The sequence below is a fragment of the Pelophylax lessonae genome (assembly GCF_965119305.1).
Source record: "Pelophylax lessonae genome assembly, chromosome: 2".
In the NCBI taxonomy this organism is placed as follows: Eukaryota; Metazoa; Chordata; class Amphibia; order Anura; family Ranidae; genus Pelophylax; species Pelophylax lessonae.
Window position 1 is genome coordinate 137,724,035 of NC_138769.1, and position 15,824 is coordinate 137,739,858.

General features: G+C 42.3%; 1 protein-coding gene across 2 annotated transcripts in view; it reads left to right on the forward strand.

The window, feature by feature from the left end:
- The window catches only part of PITPNM3 (PITPNM family member 3), a 1,035,839-nt gene that overhangs the window by 725,743 nt on the left and 294,272 nt on the right, over positions 1 to 15,824 (forward strand). For both annotated transcript variants that reach the window (XR_014224928.1, XM_082245801.1), the window contains exons 8-9: positions 2,564 to 2,751; positions 10,264 to 10,436. Coding sequence is in view for 1 of the 2 variants with exons in the window: in XM_082245801.1 (XP_082101927.1) it covers positions 2,564 to 2,751; positions 10,264 to 10,436 (361 nt within the window). In the remaining variant the exon portion in view is untranslated. The remainder of the gene's footprint in view (positions 1 to 2,563; positions 2,752 to 10,263; positions 10,437 to 15,824) is intronic.

Genomic DNA, 15,824 nt, shown 5'->3' on the forward strand with positions numbered 1-15,824 from the left:
GTTATTATTTACCACACCTGTTCCGTGATCATTTGCAACATCTGTCCGCATATCAGGCGCACATCATCTGCCACATCTGTCCGTGATCATCTGGCGCACATCTAGCACACATCATCTGCCACATCTGCCAGTGATCATCTGCCGCATCTGTCCGTGATCATTTGCGCATCTGTCCGTGATCATCTGGCGCACATCTGGCACACTTCATCTGCCACATCTGTCCGTGATCATCTGGCGCACATCTTGCGCACATCATCTGCCATACCTGTCTGTGATCATCTGGCGCACATCTGGCACACATAATATGCCACATCCACCAGTGATCATCTGGCGCATCTGTCCATGATAATCTGCCACGTCTGTCCGTGATAATCTGCCACATCTGTCCGTAATCATATGGCACACATCACCTGCCACATCTACCAGTGTTCATCTGGCGCATCTGTCCATGATGATCTGCCACATCTGTCCATAATCTGCCACATCTGTCCCAGTGATCAACATCTGTCACAGGGCCTTCAAAAATGCGATAGGTACTCAGGAAATGAAATGTGTAATTTATGCTCCTAGAACGCCTGAAGGTGCTACTTGGATGTTGGGCCTCTGTATGTGGCCAGGCTGTGGAAAAGTCTCACACATTGCCATTCTCAGGAGGAGTAACAGAACATATTTTGGGGTGACATTTACCTATGTACATGCTATGTGTTAGAAATATCTTATAAATTGACAACTTTGTGTAAAAAAAAAAAAAGTTTTAATTTTCTTTCCACATATTCCAAAAACTTGTGGAAAAAAATGACATGTTCAAAAGACTCATTATGCCTTGTAGAATATACATTGGGGTGTTTGCTTTCCAAAATGGGGTCATTTTGTGGGTAATTCCATTGGACTGGTGCTCCAAAATGTGATAGGTACTCAGGAAATGAAATGTGTAATTTATGTCTTTAGAACGCCTGAAGGTGCTTCTTGGATGTTGGGCCTCTGTATGTAGCCAGGCTGTGGAAAAGTCTCACACATGTGGTATCGTCATACTCAGGAGGAGTAACAGAATATATTTTGGGGTGTAATTGTAAGTTTATAAATGCCATGTGTAAGAAATAACTTGCTAGTATGACACTTTTGTGGGAAAAAAAAATCTTCATTACCCAAACCATTGTGGACATAAAAACTGAAACTTCAAAAAACTCACTATGCCTCATACTAAATACCTTGGACTGTCCTCTTTACAAAAAGGGGTCATTTGGGGGGTATTTGTACTGTCCTGACATTTTAGGGCCTCAAGAATTTAGATAGGTAGACAGTATATCGGGATTGATGAATTTTCAATGATGCGTAGCCTAGCTTGTAGACACAAACCTATTATCATACACTTAGCAGGATTTTTTTTTCTCAAAGACATGTAGCAGAATACATTCTGGCCTAAATGTGTGATGAAATTTTGATTTTATTGGATTTCTTTTGAAACAGAAAGTAGAAAATATTGTTGTCTTTCTTTGCTTATATCGCAAAAAATAAAAAAAAAACAGTGGTAAATAAGTACCACCAAAAGAAAGCTCTATTTGTGTGAACAAAATGATAAAAAGTTAATTTGGGTACAGTGTAGCATGACTGAGTAATTGTCATTCAACGTGCAAGAGCACTGAAAGCTGAAAATTGGTCTGGGAAGGAAGGGGGTGAAAGTGCCCGGTATTGAGGTGGTTAAAGTGACATTTGCTTCATTACAGGTGCATCTTTTCTTAGCAGTAGTATTTAGGCAGATGAATTGCGTTAAAACATTTGTGGATTATTGCTTCTTACAAGATTTCTCAAAACTAGAAGACACGCGTGATTAAATGGCACCACGCTGTTTTGCTTAACACTGTTTTCCTATGTAGTATATTCTCTTAAGTGTAGCACATTTACAGCTTGGTATCACCAAGCTGATGAGAAGAAAATATTTATCAAGGTGATGCCTCATTTCACAGAATGCTTTCATATCCGCATTTGTGTATTACCGATAATTTAATTGCTAGATTAAAAAGCTTGTTTTTACATTTCATTATATAATAAGTCTGGGAAAGCTCATGTAGAAATATATCTATACAATCACTATAAACCTATTCATCCATTTCACAGTCTGTTACAAAAAAATAATACAGTATATTGAGGCAGGAAAGAGCTAATACTGTGATGTACAGAATGTATATTATGAAATAAATATATTTTTAAAATTTCCAATTTCCTGATTCCCTGATAAGGAGGAGACTAAAAAAATGCTCACAAGTGTCAAAAATAACACCCGGAATCAGTAGATTCCTGCAATTGCCATTCATACGGGGGCATAATGCACATGCAAATGTAGCCTTAAGCAGTTGTTACCAGAACTGGTGTCCCCAATGGAAGATGTTCTTCTCATTCTTGGTTATCATTAACCTCCATATTGGCATCATGACCATTTTGCTTTACAGTATACAGCAAAATGGTAAATCAATTAATAGATGTTTTTAGTAAAGGTTAGAAGTAACTGTAACCTTCAACTGTCCTCTTCTTATCAAAGTTTTTTTTTTCTATTCCTGTTAACCAGGATAATCCTTTTCTCTCTGATGAAAGCAATCCTAACTTGCGAGGAACTAAGCGGCTCAGCAAAAGCAATATTGACATCTCAGGAGTTTTGGACAATGAGGAGCCTAGGCCACCTTTACTACGGAAACAGAGTGATTCATCTACCTACGACTGTGATACAATAACGCAACACCATGCTTTCCTGTCTAGGTAAAGTAACATGATACAACTGTATGCTGCACTTTAAGAGAGAGTGAGAGTGAGAGAGGGAAATACATCTGCAGGTAGTAAAATTCTGCAATAAATCAGTATAGTCAGCACCCAGTTCAGTTATACAATTCTTATTAAATATTCAGATATACTACATACACTGCTCAAAAAGATGAAAATAACACTTTTTAATCAGAGTATAACATCAAGTCAATTAAACTGGGATTTTGATATGGTCAGTTAAGTAGCAGAGGGGGTTGTTAATCAGTTTCAGCTGCTTTGTTGTTAATGAAATTAACAATGGGTGCACTAGATGGGCAACCATAAGACAACCTCCAAAACAGGAATGGTTTTACAGGTTTTCCCTACCTATCTTTTCTGACTATTTTTCACTAGTTTTGCATTTGGCCAGGGTCAGTGTCAATACAGGTATCCTGATAGGATACCTGGACCCTATAGAGGTTGCACTTGCAGTCCAACTCCTCCAGGATGGCACATCAATATGTGCCATTGCCAGAAGGTTTGCTGTGTCAACCAGAACAGTCTCAAGAGCATAGAGGAGATTCCAGGAGACAGGCAGTTACTCTACGAGAGCTGGACAGGGCCATAGAAGGTCCTTAATCAATCAGCCAGGCCAGTATCTGTAACTTTGTGCAAGGAGGAACAGGATCAGCATTTCCAGAGCCCTACAAAAATTACCTCCAGCAGGTCCCTGGTGTAAAGGTTTCTGATTAAACAATCAGCAACAGACTTTATGAGGGTAGCCTGAGGTCCCAACATCCTCTTGTAGGCCCTGGCACCATGGAGCTCGGTTGGCATTTGCCAGTGAACACCAGAATTGGTAGGTTCATTACTGGCACCCAGTGCTTTTCACAGAGGAGCGCAGGTTCAACCTGAGCACGTGTGGCAGACGTGAAAGGGTCTGAAGAAGCCGTGGAGAACCTTATGCCGCCTGTAACATCATTCAGCATGAGCGGTTTTGTGGTGGGTCAGTGATGGTGTGGGGAGGCCTATCCATGGAGGGACGCACAGACCTCTGGCGGCTAGACTATGGCACCCTGACTGCCATTAGGTTTCGGGAGGAAATCCTTGGACCCATTGTCAGACCCTACGCTGTTGCAGTGGGTCCTGGGTACCTCCTGGAGCACGACAATGCCCGGCATAATGTGGTGAGAGTATGCAGCCAGTTCCTGGAGGATAAAGGAATTGTTACCACTGAATGGCCCCCACGCACGATGGACCTAAATCCGAAAGAACACCTCTGGGACATTATGTTTTCGGTCCATCCGACACAGCCAAGTTGCACCTCATTCTGTTCAGGGGCTCAGTAATGCCCTGGTCCAGATATGGGAGGAAATACCCCAGGACACCATCCGTCGTCTCATTAGAAGCACGTATCAACGTTGTCAGGCTTGCATACAAGCTGGTGGGGACCATACAAACTACTGAGAGCCATTTTGAGTTGCTGCAATGAAATTTCAGCAAAATAGACTATCCTGCTGCATCATTTTTTCACTTTGATTTTTGGGGTGTCTTTGAATTCAGCCCTCTGTAGGTTGATAATTTTCATTTCCATCAAACAATGTGGCATCTTTTCATTCCTAACACATTATCCAGTCCATATCAGTATAGATATCCAGCATGATCATTTTCCCCATTCAGATATAATGTGTTTCCAAAGAGTCCCTTTAATTTTTTTGAGCAGTGTATTTAATATATCTTACATTACTTACCTTAATAAATGTATACCTTTCTTCTTCCGTTTCTTTTGGGTTGTAAAGCTTTAGGGATTTCAAGTACCCATTGCATGTAGGGAAGGATTTGGAAAAATGCTTTGGAGTCAATGAAGTTGAGATTAGGGTTGTTTTATGGGTTTTGTAAGATTCTTTGGGCTTTAAATGGCTCCTGGGTCCCACAGAAGCTGCCTTTAACCACTTTACCACCGGAGGATTTTGCTGTCTTACGTCCAGGCCACTTTTTGCGATTCGGCACTGTGCGACTTTAACTGACAATTGCGAGGTTTGTTTTTTAGTTTTGTATAGGGTGGAGAGAGATTGGAACTCCTGTCAGTTTATATTGCTGCCTGTGCCTCTGTTAAGAAGATTCTCCCTCTCTATTTGTCCTGTTTACTTTGTCATTGAAAGTGAAAGGAAAAGAAAATCCCAAATTTTGGGTTGTCCCCAGAAAAATAATAAGGGTAAATCTTCCAATGGGGACACTAGTTCTGGTAATCTGGGGCTCCCCAAGGGATTTCCTAATTTACAGGGATTTTCTTCCACCTCCTGTTTGGCTATGTGACATAAAGTAAAGGGAAATCTCCGCAGATAGACACAGATGGTGAAAAAGAATCCTACAAGGGTTACCCTCCCTTATCCTATCCCATCCTATCCAAAATGCCTATTCCTTATTGTTGCTTTGCAGTCAGTTTGTAAATTGTCGTTAGTGGAAAAGTGTATACTTATAGTTTTCCACTCTGGCCCAACAAAGAACCCGAGTGGTTACTAATTACTTTTTGCCCGACTATCCTAGTCGTTGTGTCCAGGTGTACTGATGCGGAGTCAGAAAACTGTTTCTTTCAGTATCTGCACCCCCATACTTGGCGTGTCTTGTGTGGCTATGACCGCCGATCTTGTTATTGTGATACTGAGGTTAGCTAGTTGACTGAAGAAAGACAAAAAGATGGAGAGCTTAGGGAGAAGAATTGTAAACCTGGCATGTTTGTCTGAATATTAATCATGAAGAAGGCACTGTTCAAAACAACTATATATGTGTAAATATGCTAATTATAAAACCACATATCATGTGACATACCACTCAAAAATAGACATGAATCAGTGTAGTGACTCTCTTGAATAAATAAATATATAAATAAGTAAATAACTTATTAAGTATCATCAAATACCGGTAAGTTCCTCTCTTAAATATATAAATAAGTGAGTAACTCAATAATATCATAGAATAAATGAATATGAAAGATAAATTGATAGCATAAATGAAACAATTGCGTGGAAACAGTACGTGTCAAATTAAAGTGCTAAGTGCATATATGAAATAGTCCAATCTTTCTGTGTCCAAGGTAATATCCAATATGGAAGTAAAGTGATGCTATTCAGCTCCTCACACCATAGAAGAGATTAGTAAAATTGTTTTCACCCGGTGGGTAACATTAAATGATATATGCTCACCAGATAACTTCAGGCCTGAAGGACCTATATCACTTAATAGCGACCAATAGCCGATAATGCTCCACCCCGGGATCTCTCCCACACTCCAAGGATATAGACCAGGTATGGACCCAGGAATATACAACACTTGCTGCAGACCCATGTTAAATCTCAAAGCTCCCTGGGATATTTCCCACACTCCAAAAATATGGACGATATATGGACACACAAAAAGGTATATATAGTGTAATACCGTTTTAATGAATTCAAAACCAGAGTAAAATAATACAAATATGCTTACATTTCAAAGTGCCTGCCTGGCACTGGTAAGAGCTGCCATAAGAAAGAGGAATGATATTCCTTTCCTGGTTTCCCAGCTTGTATGTCTTATATATACATACAAGGGCGGGCCAACTCAATATTGAACCCTACGGACTAAGACTGGGATGCCATTAAAGTTTATGTGCATGTAAAGGCAGGTATCCCAATACTTTTGGTAATATAGTGTATATTTGGATCAGACTACCAATATTATTTGAATATTTGCAACTGGGTTTAGAGGGTATTTTAATAACCTGTGTAAACAGAGCAGTTTTAACAAGGAGATATAAAGAAAGCATTTGCCATGAGCACATCAAAACCAGAATGCAGACACTCAAAAAAGCTCATATTTGTCCCCAGATGGGTTGTCTCTGGGTGCTGGATGATGCCCTAGACCATTGATGGCAAACCTTGGCACCTCATATGTTTTGGAACTACATTTCCCATGAAGCTCCTGCACTCTGCAGAGTAGTTGAGCATCATGGGAAATGTAGTAACAAAACATCTAGGGTGCCAATGTTCGCCATCACTGCCCTAGATCTTCATTGCTCCCGTCCTGTCGGGTTCAACTTACAGTTACATGTTACGTGTTAAAACTGCTATGCTTGCTGTAATCCCTTACAAACTGTTAAGAATCTGTACAAATGCAACTATGTTTGCAGTGTTTATTCATGTACTTCTACAAAAACTCAATAAAAAAAAATTGAAAAAAGAAAAAAGCAAATAAAGCGCCGGGCGCAGACAGCCTGTCCTCAGAGTATTATAAAGCGTTCTCTGACATGGCTGGCTTTCCGTTGTCTCCAATCATATTCACTTTAGCCATGGAACCGTTAGTGGCAGCTATTAGAGCAGACCCGCTTATTAGAGGAATAACAATAGCTAACCAGGAGCACAAAATAGGGCTTTTTGCAGACGACGTTATTCTGTCGCTTTCCAATCCACAAACATCTCTCGCCCAAGTTCAACAAGTAATAGACACCTTTGGCCATGTATCATACTACAAACTTAACCAAATGCCAAGCACTCCCACTTTATTTAACCCAAGATAACTTGCCCTGTTTGAAAGCTCAATTCCCCTTTCAATGGGAACATAGCACCATTTCCTACCTTGGCATCCAGCTGACACCATCCACCTCTGGCTAATTTCCCGCCTCTACTCCGTAACATAGAACATGATATGAAGCAGATAAATAAAGCACAACTATCCTGGCTAGGTAAAATGGCTGCATTTAAGATGCAGCTTCTTCCCAAACTCTTATATTTTTTCCGCACCCTCCCAATATCACTACCATCTAGTTTCTTTGCGAAATGCAATATCCTTCTTAGGACCTTTGATATGGTCTGGCAAAAGACCAAGAATAGCCCTTAAAACGCTGGTGAGCTGAGCCAGAGAACCCGCGGAGGCGCGGGGCTCCCCAACATCCCCTTTTATCATACCGCCTCACTCCTTGACCAAATGCAATATTGGCTACAGGAACCACCGGACAAACTTTGGGTTTTCATGGAGAGATCCCTTCTAGTGCACCAGGATCTAGGGGCACTATTAGCTGCCTCATCCTTGTCCTCCTCGACCCACCGCATCCATCATCCTACTATTACGGCCACACTAACTGCCTGGCGATCCTTACTGTCCATTCGCCATCAGACCCTTGAAAGGCGAGACTTAGATATTCCATTGGGGCTTACGAATGGATCATTCCATCCTTCTCGACGTTAGATTGGAAAAAGAATGGCCACAACTATAGGCTCAGTGTTAAGTATAGCTCTCTCCCCGCAGACTGCTTTAAAACTGCACAAATTCGCCATTTTCACAAAACTAACAAACTCGCCTTCCAGTTATCCATCCCTGCTACGGCATGGGACTTCCTTAGGGGCCACGCTATATCTGGCACACGGGGCATATCTTTTTTTTACAACTTGAATACCCAAGCACCTTCATTGGGCCCAAGTAGGACTAAATGGGAATCTGAATTCCAATTGACCTTTACAGATTCACAATGGCATAAGGCCATCACTGTCAACTATAAACTGTCTAAATGTATTGATCATTGGGAACAATTTCTGAAAATATACCATGGATGGTACTTAACGCCTCATAGGCTATCTAAAATCTATCCCTCCTCCAGTGCGTTGTGTTGGAGACGGTGCAATAAGATAGGAACACTGTATCATATTCTTTGGGATTGCACCTTTGTTGAACCCTTTTGGAAGGAAGTGGAGGTTTTGCTTGGAGTTTTTCTGGGCACGACCTTCTCTATCTGGTCGGCTTTGGCACTTTTGAACTTGGGAATAGATCCGATCTCTCCGAAGTACCAGACTATAGTACTCCACATCTTGTTTGCTGCTAGATTGACCATCACTCACCGTTGGAAATCACCTGAGTCACCAAAAATTCAGGAACTTACTTCACGGGTAAACACACAATGTCATTTTGAGAAGTTACTAGCTGTTAAAGATCATAGAATGCCTACCTTTAGCAAACGATGGATTTACTGGTTAAAGCATCCTAATGCCGCTCTTGGTCTCAAGCCCAATTAGCCTGCTTTGATTTACTACCAAAGAGTATTCCCTCTACTTTACTTTTCATGTATTCTCTGTTAGTGTCATAAATAACACCTTGTAGAACTATGTACATGTCAGTCTAATATATGGTGGTCCGCGGATGTTTAGCTGTCGGAGGGTCTACCCCCCCCCCCCAACTGGACACAGTGTGTACCCATTTGGGGTGTTCAGGGGGGTTGGGGGTGGCCCTATTAGAGAATGGCCATCAGCGACCCCATCTTATAAGTATTAATGCTATTCGTATATTTGGATTGCTTAATGCTGTAATGGCTTATCTACATGGGCATGAAGTTAGATTACATAACTGCACCTATGTGCTACTGGCCATAATATCAATGTTTTATGAGTTTGCTTTCCTCTGTTATTATTATGATTTCCTTTCCCGGTTTGTTACTATTTGAAATAATCTTAATAAAAACTATTTAACAAGAAAAAAAAAAAGCTCATATTTGATATACTATCTATACGTTCAATAGACAATAGACCATGCTTAAAGTCTTACATTGTTAGACCACCCATGCACATGCAGAGAAAGGGTTATGAAAAAATTACTGCCAGTACTAAAATCATTTTACAGTCGCCCACTGGAGTCAAACCTGCCTTGGAAGTTTGAATGATTGGTGACCAGGAAATCAGAGAGAGGGAAATTATGAAGCAAAGACTTCAGAAAGTTCGCTCTCAGTGACCCTGTGACTGTGAGGTACTCTCTAGATTTCACAAAAAAAATAATTAAAGTTAAATTGGTTGAACTTTTTAATTATGGAACAGATTGAGTTTTTTGCTAGATTGTATTAGTGGCTCAGCAGTATTGGATTTTAACTGTACAAACTGATCTTTTATAACATTTTGGTAACAGAGGATATTTCTGCTAAAAAGGCCTGCAGTATCTATTCTCATTTTGACTGTCTTTCTAACTCCGTATCTATATAGCCCTGCATGATCTTGATACAAAAAGTACCATGTACCCTCTTTGACTTGCTTGTATTTTGTCAATTGAGCTAAACAGCAGGGGATAATATTAAAGACTATTAAGAGTAAAATATTAAAATAACTCATCTGAAACTGAACTGCCTTCAGTGCATTTCATGTATACCTGACTAAAATCAATTAAAATAAATAAAAATAAAAATGCAAGTTTTTTTTTTTTTTTTTCAGAATTGTCGCCTTTTTTTGTTTATAGCGCAAAAAATAAAAATCGCACAGGTGATCAAATACCACCAAAAGAAAGCTTTGTGGGTGGAAAAAGGACATCAATTTAATTTCGGTACAGCATGGCACGACCGCTTAATTGTCAGTTAAAATAACGAAGTGCCGTATTGCAAAAAATGGCCTGTCATTAAGGGGTAAATCCTTCCGATCCACAAGTGGTTAAAATGAAAATGTAAAAAACGCAGACTTAAATTATAAATACAGTGGTTAAAGTTTCAGGCGCTCTGAACTTGTGCTTAATTTTTTTTCATTTCAGTATTCATTCAAGTGTTCTGAAGGATGACATGGACTTTCCCCGAACTGGGAGTTCCAATCTTTGTGATGTCTTAATGGGGCGCTTTGACTTTGAGGTGTCAGAATTCTTCCTGTTTGGTTCCCCACTGGGACTGGTATTGGCTATGAGAAGGACAGTGCTGCCTGGTATTGATGGTAAGATTTAACCCTTCTAATGCCCCAGCCATATTTGCAAGCGTTTTTTTTCACACGTTTAAAAAATTTTTTAGAACTGAAGATTAAATAAAACCCCCAACGATTTATATATTTTTTGAAAGCAGACACCCTGAAGTATAAAATAGTGGTAATTACAATTGGTAATTACATTTTTTTGTATGTTCCACAATGTTTGTCAATTTATCAAGCTCAAACATTTAATAAAAAAAACACACAAACACAATATATCACCATTTTTTTGTAAAATATAAAAATATGATGTACCAAGTAAATAGATACCCAACATGTCAAGCTTTACATTTGTGCATGCCTAGAATAACACAGTGATCGTTGACACCCTATGAATTCCATAGGCAACATTTAAAAAAGCCCACAGAGTTAACTGTGACTGTGGGTGTATGTGAGGGCAGGGCAGTCTGAATGTTTTTTTGTTTTTTTTTTGGGGTGGGGGTTACAATTTATACGTTTTTATTTCATCCTTCAGCATAGCTTGATCACCATTGTACAATAACACGATTCAAAGCTGAAAGCCATAGGCGTAACTAGAACCTTCAGGGCCCCGGTGCAAGAAACCATGAAGGGCCCCCCCTTCCCTTCAAGCCTGGGTCTCTTCCCACTGATCCTGGGGCCCTTTACTCTCATTGCGGGGCCCTTTATTATGGTCCCACAGCGGGACCCTTTCACCAGTTCTGCAGTGGGCCCCCTTCCTGCCATCTTGGGGCCTCCCCATGGTGGTGGAATGCCAGGGCCCGGTTGCAAGTGTGACCTTTGCGATCCTGGAAGTTCACCCACTGGTGTCAGAGTTTTTATTTTTTGGTATTTTAATTGTTTCATTTTTTATCATTGTATTATAATTTTATTTTTTTTTAATGTCACTGACTTTGACTCTGTCCATTCAGAAAATGAAGGAGCTGGTAAATTACATATTTACCGACCCCTTCCTGGTTCTCTATTGTGACACATTCCCTGCAGCCGGCAGGAGAGGGAAGGGAGCACAGTGGGGGGGGGGGGGATCAGGGGAGCACACAGGGGCCCAGAGACAGCAGAACACAAGTGAACTGGATAGGAGGAATGGCGGGGGCAGCATACAGAGGAACCAATCTCCTCCATTTTCCTCCTGCAGCTACAGGAGGAAAAAGGGGGACAGTGTTTTCTCTACATGCTGCCCCCGCCGCCCCTCCTACCCAGGTGTACAGGGGAGCTGCACAGGCCCCCTGGAGCACGGGCCCAGTTGCAATTGCAACCTCTGCAACCCCTTTAGTTACACCCCTGCCAAAAGCAAATACATTAACAGAAACAAAAGAGGTCACAGTTGTACAAATAATCCTTTAAATGTTGAGTGGTAAAACAATCAGATACATGGACAAGTTGATTTTCAAAACATGTAGAGTTCTTTTAATCTACAGAGGTCAGATGGTGCAGCAGTGCCTCAATACATTTTGTGATGCTGGAGTACTTATTTTCTAAAAAATTAAGTGAGTGCTCTAGTATGAGCGAGTAGAAGCAAGAAAACTAGAGCAAGGTAGCGATCAGTGGCGGCTGGTGCTCAAAATTTTTGGGGGGGCGCAAACAGAAAAATGTAATAGGCATTGCTTTGCGGCAAAAAACCCTGTAAAAAATTGCATGACTTTGAGGTCACAAAAGTGTGAAAGGGGCCTTCAGTAATTAAGGTATAGCGTGCCTCCTTTCAATGCAGAGAGACCAGTGTGCCCCCTTCAATGCAGAGATCATCGTGCCCCCTTTCAATGCACAGTGACCAGCGTGCCCCCTTTCAATGCAGAGATGCCAGCGTGCCCCCTTTCAATGCAGAGATGCCCACGTGCCCCCTTTCAATGCAGAGATACCAGCGTGCCCCCTTTCAATGCACAGTGACCAGCGTACCCCCTTTCAATGCAGAGATGCCAGCGTGCCCCCTTTCAATGCAGAGATGCCAGCGTTCCCCCTTTCAATGCAGAGATGCCCACGTGCCCCCTTTCAATGCAGAGATACCAGCGTGCCCCCTTTCAATGCACAGAGACCAGCATGCCCCCTTTCAATGCACAGAGACCAGTGTGGTTCTCTCTGCAGGTTCTGCTATAACCTTGTGATCTCCCCCAGAAGGGTGCACACAGGGGGGCAGCTACACTTCATAGAAGGACAGATACTGATGATGGGTATTATAGACAGGACAGGTGCTCTTCATAGAAGGACAGATACTGATGATGGGTATTATAGACAGGACAGGTGCTCTACATAGAAGGAGAGATACTGGTGATGGGTATTTTACGCAGGACAGGTACTCTGCATAGGAGGACAGATAACTGGATGTGATTGGTAATATAGACAGGGCAGGTGGGATGAGTGGAAGCAGGGATGGGATGGGGTGGGATGAGTGGCAGCAGGGTTGGGATGGGGTGGGATGAGTGGAAGCAGGGATGGGATGGGGTGGGATGAGTGGAAACAGGGATGGGATGGGGTGGGATGAGTGGAAACAGGGATGGGGTGGGGTGAGTGGCAGCAGGGATGGGATGGGGTGGGATGAGTGGCAGCAGGGATGGGATGGGTTGGGATGAGTGGCAGCAGGGATGGGGTGGGATGGGATGAGTGGCAGCAGGGATGGGATGGGATGAGTGGCAGCAGGGATGGGATGGGGTGGGATGAGTGGCAGCAGGGATGGGATGGGTGGCAGATGGGATGGAATAGGATGAATGGCAGCAGGGATGAGCACTGCCCTCTCCTGCCTGCCTCTATGAAAGCACATCCTGCCTGAACGGTAAGCAGCTTCTTCTCTCATCACTCCACATTTGCTTCAGGACATCATTGCTGGGGGCGGTGCGGTCACCTTCCCGCCGTCAGATGGTCAGAGCGGGCTCCGGGCTGGCACGCATCGGAGGAAGAAGAGAAGAGGACGTCTCGTCTCCACTCCACTCCACTCTCCAAAGAGTCCCAACTGGCTGACTCCCGAGAGCAGCAGCATGCCAGGCAGCAGTGACAGGTAAGTGCCTCAGTCAGACAGACTCAGTGTGGTGCCTCTCTGTCCTGTCTGTGTGCGTACAGAACACACAGAGTGAGACCTCCCCCGAGAGCTACACTGTCGCTGCCTACGTGTTTCCTCTCACTCTGCAATCTGCATTGTCTGCACACGCACACAGACAGGACAGAGAGGCACCACACTGAGTCTGTCTGACTGAGGCACTTACCTGTCACTGCTGCCTGGCATGCTGCTGCTCTCGGGAGTCAGCCAGTTGGGACTCTCTGGAGAGTGGAGTGGAGTGGAGACGAGACGTCCTCTTCTCTTCTTCCTCTGATGCGTGCCAGCCCGGAGCCCGCTCTGACCATCTGACGGCGGGAAGGTGACCGCACCGCCCCCAGCAATGATGTCCTGAATCATGATTGGTCCAGGCTGGAGCCTGGACCAATCATGATCCAGGACATCACAAAAGGGGGGTGTTGTAGTGCAGTGCTCTGCGCCCTGGTTACACCCCAGAAGGCCGCCAATCGGCGCCTCTGCCGGGTGGAAAACCCCACCCCCCATAGCCACCAATGAGTCCGGCGCCCCTAGTGGGCAAAACATTTTTTTTTTTTAATCTTTTTTTTTTCTTTTTTTTTTGGGGGGTGGCGCCCCTGCGCCCCCTATCGGCCGGCTGCCACTGGTAGCGATGTAAACATTTAGGGAACAGAGAGAAAAAAGGACAAGAAGAAAGAAAGAAAAAAGGGAGTTGGGAAGAAGCCCCCTGACAGGGGGGAAATGCTGCTGAGATCTATGGTTCAGGACCTCTGTAGGGGGGCCGAGGTTTAAAATACCAATCAGTTGAGAATTATTTTACAAGTCATGTGTCCACAGATAGCAGCCATCTTGGCCATGACGTATCCAATTTAGGGTGTGCCCCTATCCTCAATTGATCAATTACATTTGGAAGGATTGGGAAACAGAGATTTCGGGCACAAGAGTTTTGTTAAAAAGATTTCTTTTATTCAACACAGAACTAAATATTTTAAAATCATAGAAAAATACAGGCAAATAATTGTGTATTAAGGACACAGTGAGACCACACAACAATGGTCTATATTGTACAATATCTCAGTGCATAGAACTTATAACAGTCGGTTTACATACAGTTCAAAGTACAAGATCATTTGTAGTCATATAATCCTTGGAAACGTATTGCTTGTTATCAGAAGAACCGCCGACGGACACCCAAGCAGTATGGTGCCGGTCAGCAGGGTCGACTGAAAATATAAGTTAACATTCACCATGTAATATATGACCTTTGCTCGACATGTTTCGCTTTCTTAGACAAAAAAGCTTCATCTGGAGCATATCATTTCTTTTGTCTGTGTGAGAAATAACAGTATTTAGATAGATTACATATATGTGTTACCTTATTTTCAGTATGTTATAATTTACAATTGCATATCATTTATCTTTCCTTTTAATTACATATAATCGTCTTACACATCTCAGATAAGTCCTTCTATTTTTGCAATATCAACACAATATAACATTGGGTCTTAAGTTGCATTCAGACACTAGAGGAGTTTAGGGGAAAGAACGGAGGTTGCCAATAGTGAGTATATGTGGGGATCCATGCTGTAATTATAGTATAAGCATATATATCCTATTTATATACCTGGTAAATGGACAGAAAAATGTATACATACCTGTACATATAGTAATCAGGCACATATCTCAATTTCCATAGAGAATTCTTTAACGAGGAGGACTGTGCGTTTTGGGAAACTCAAAAAAGGCAATGTATAGTGACATAGTAGTGAGGGTAGTCACTCCATGTCTCATATCTGGGTGGATGAAAGCAGAAGAACAATGTTTCTCAGAGTAGTAAGCGTTTTAATTCTATGATATCACTTTAAGGGAAAGCCCATAGGAATGCCAAACCATAAGCTCAAGTGTTCTAAAGTGGTAAAATCTGTATGCCTCATGCTTGTTATAAGAGTGTGTAAGTACCTATAGAGCCCATAGAACATCTGCCCTAAAAGGGGGGGGGGGGGGGGGGGAACAACAGAAAAGACACATAGTCATTCTGGACCGTAAGAGAAGACAGGTGCCATGCGTTTCTAAACGATTATACACCAACATACAGAGTTTACCCATTTGTATATGGGCTACCTCTATAGTAAAATATATATCATGTATACTGATTTGCTTTCACACACATATGTGAATATGTGTGTGTAATCAATTTCGTATCCGGCCCACCCTTCTCTATAATAATAGGAGGGTGACCAGGGTTATATATAGATAAGCAGTTGCTACATGAGGTCCAAGATGAGTACATGCAAAACGTACTCAGAACAAACATAAGCAACAAACATAGTAGCAAACACATATAGAGTGCCACCCAAAATGACAGATCGCCATGCAGCACA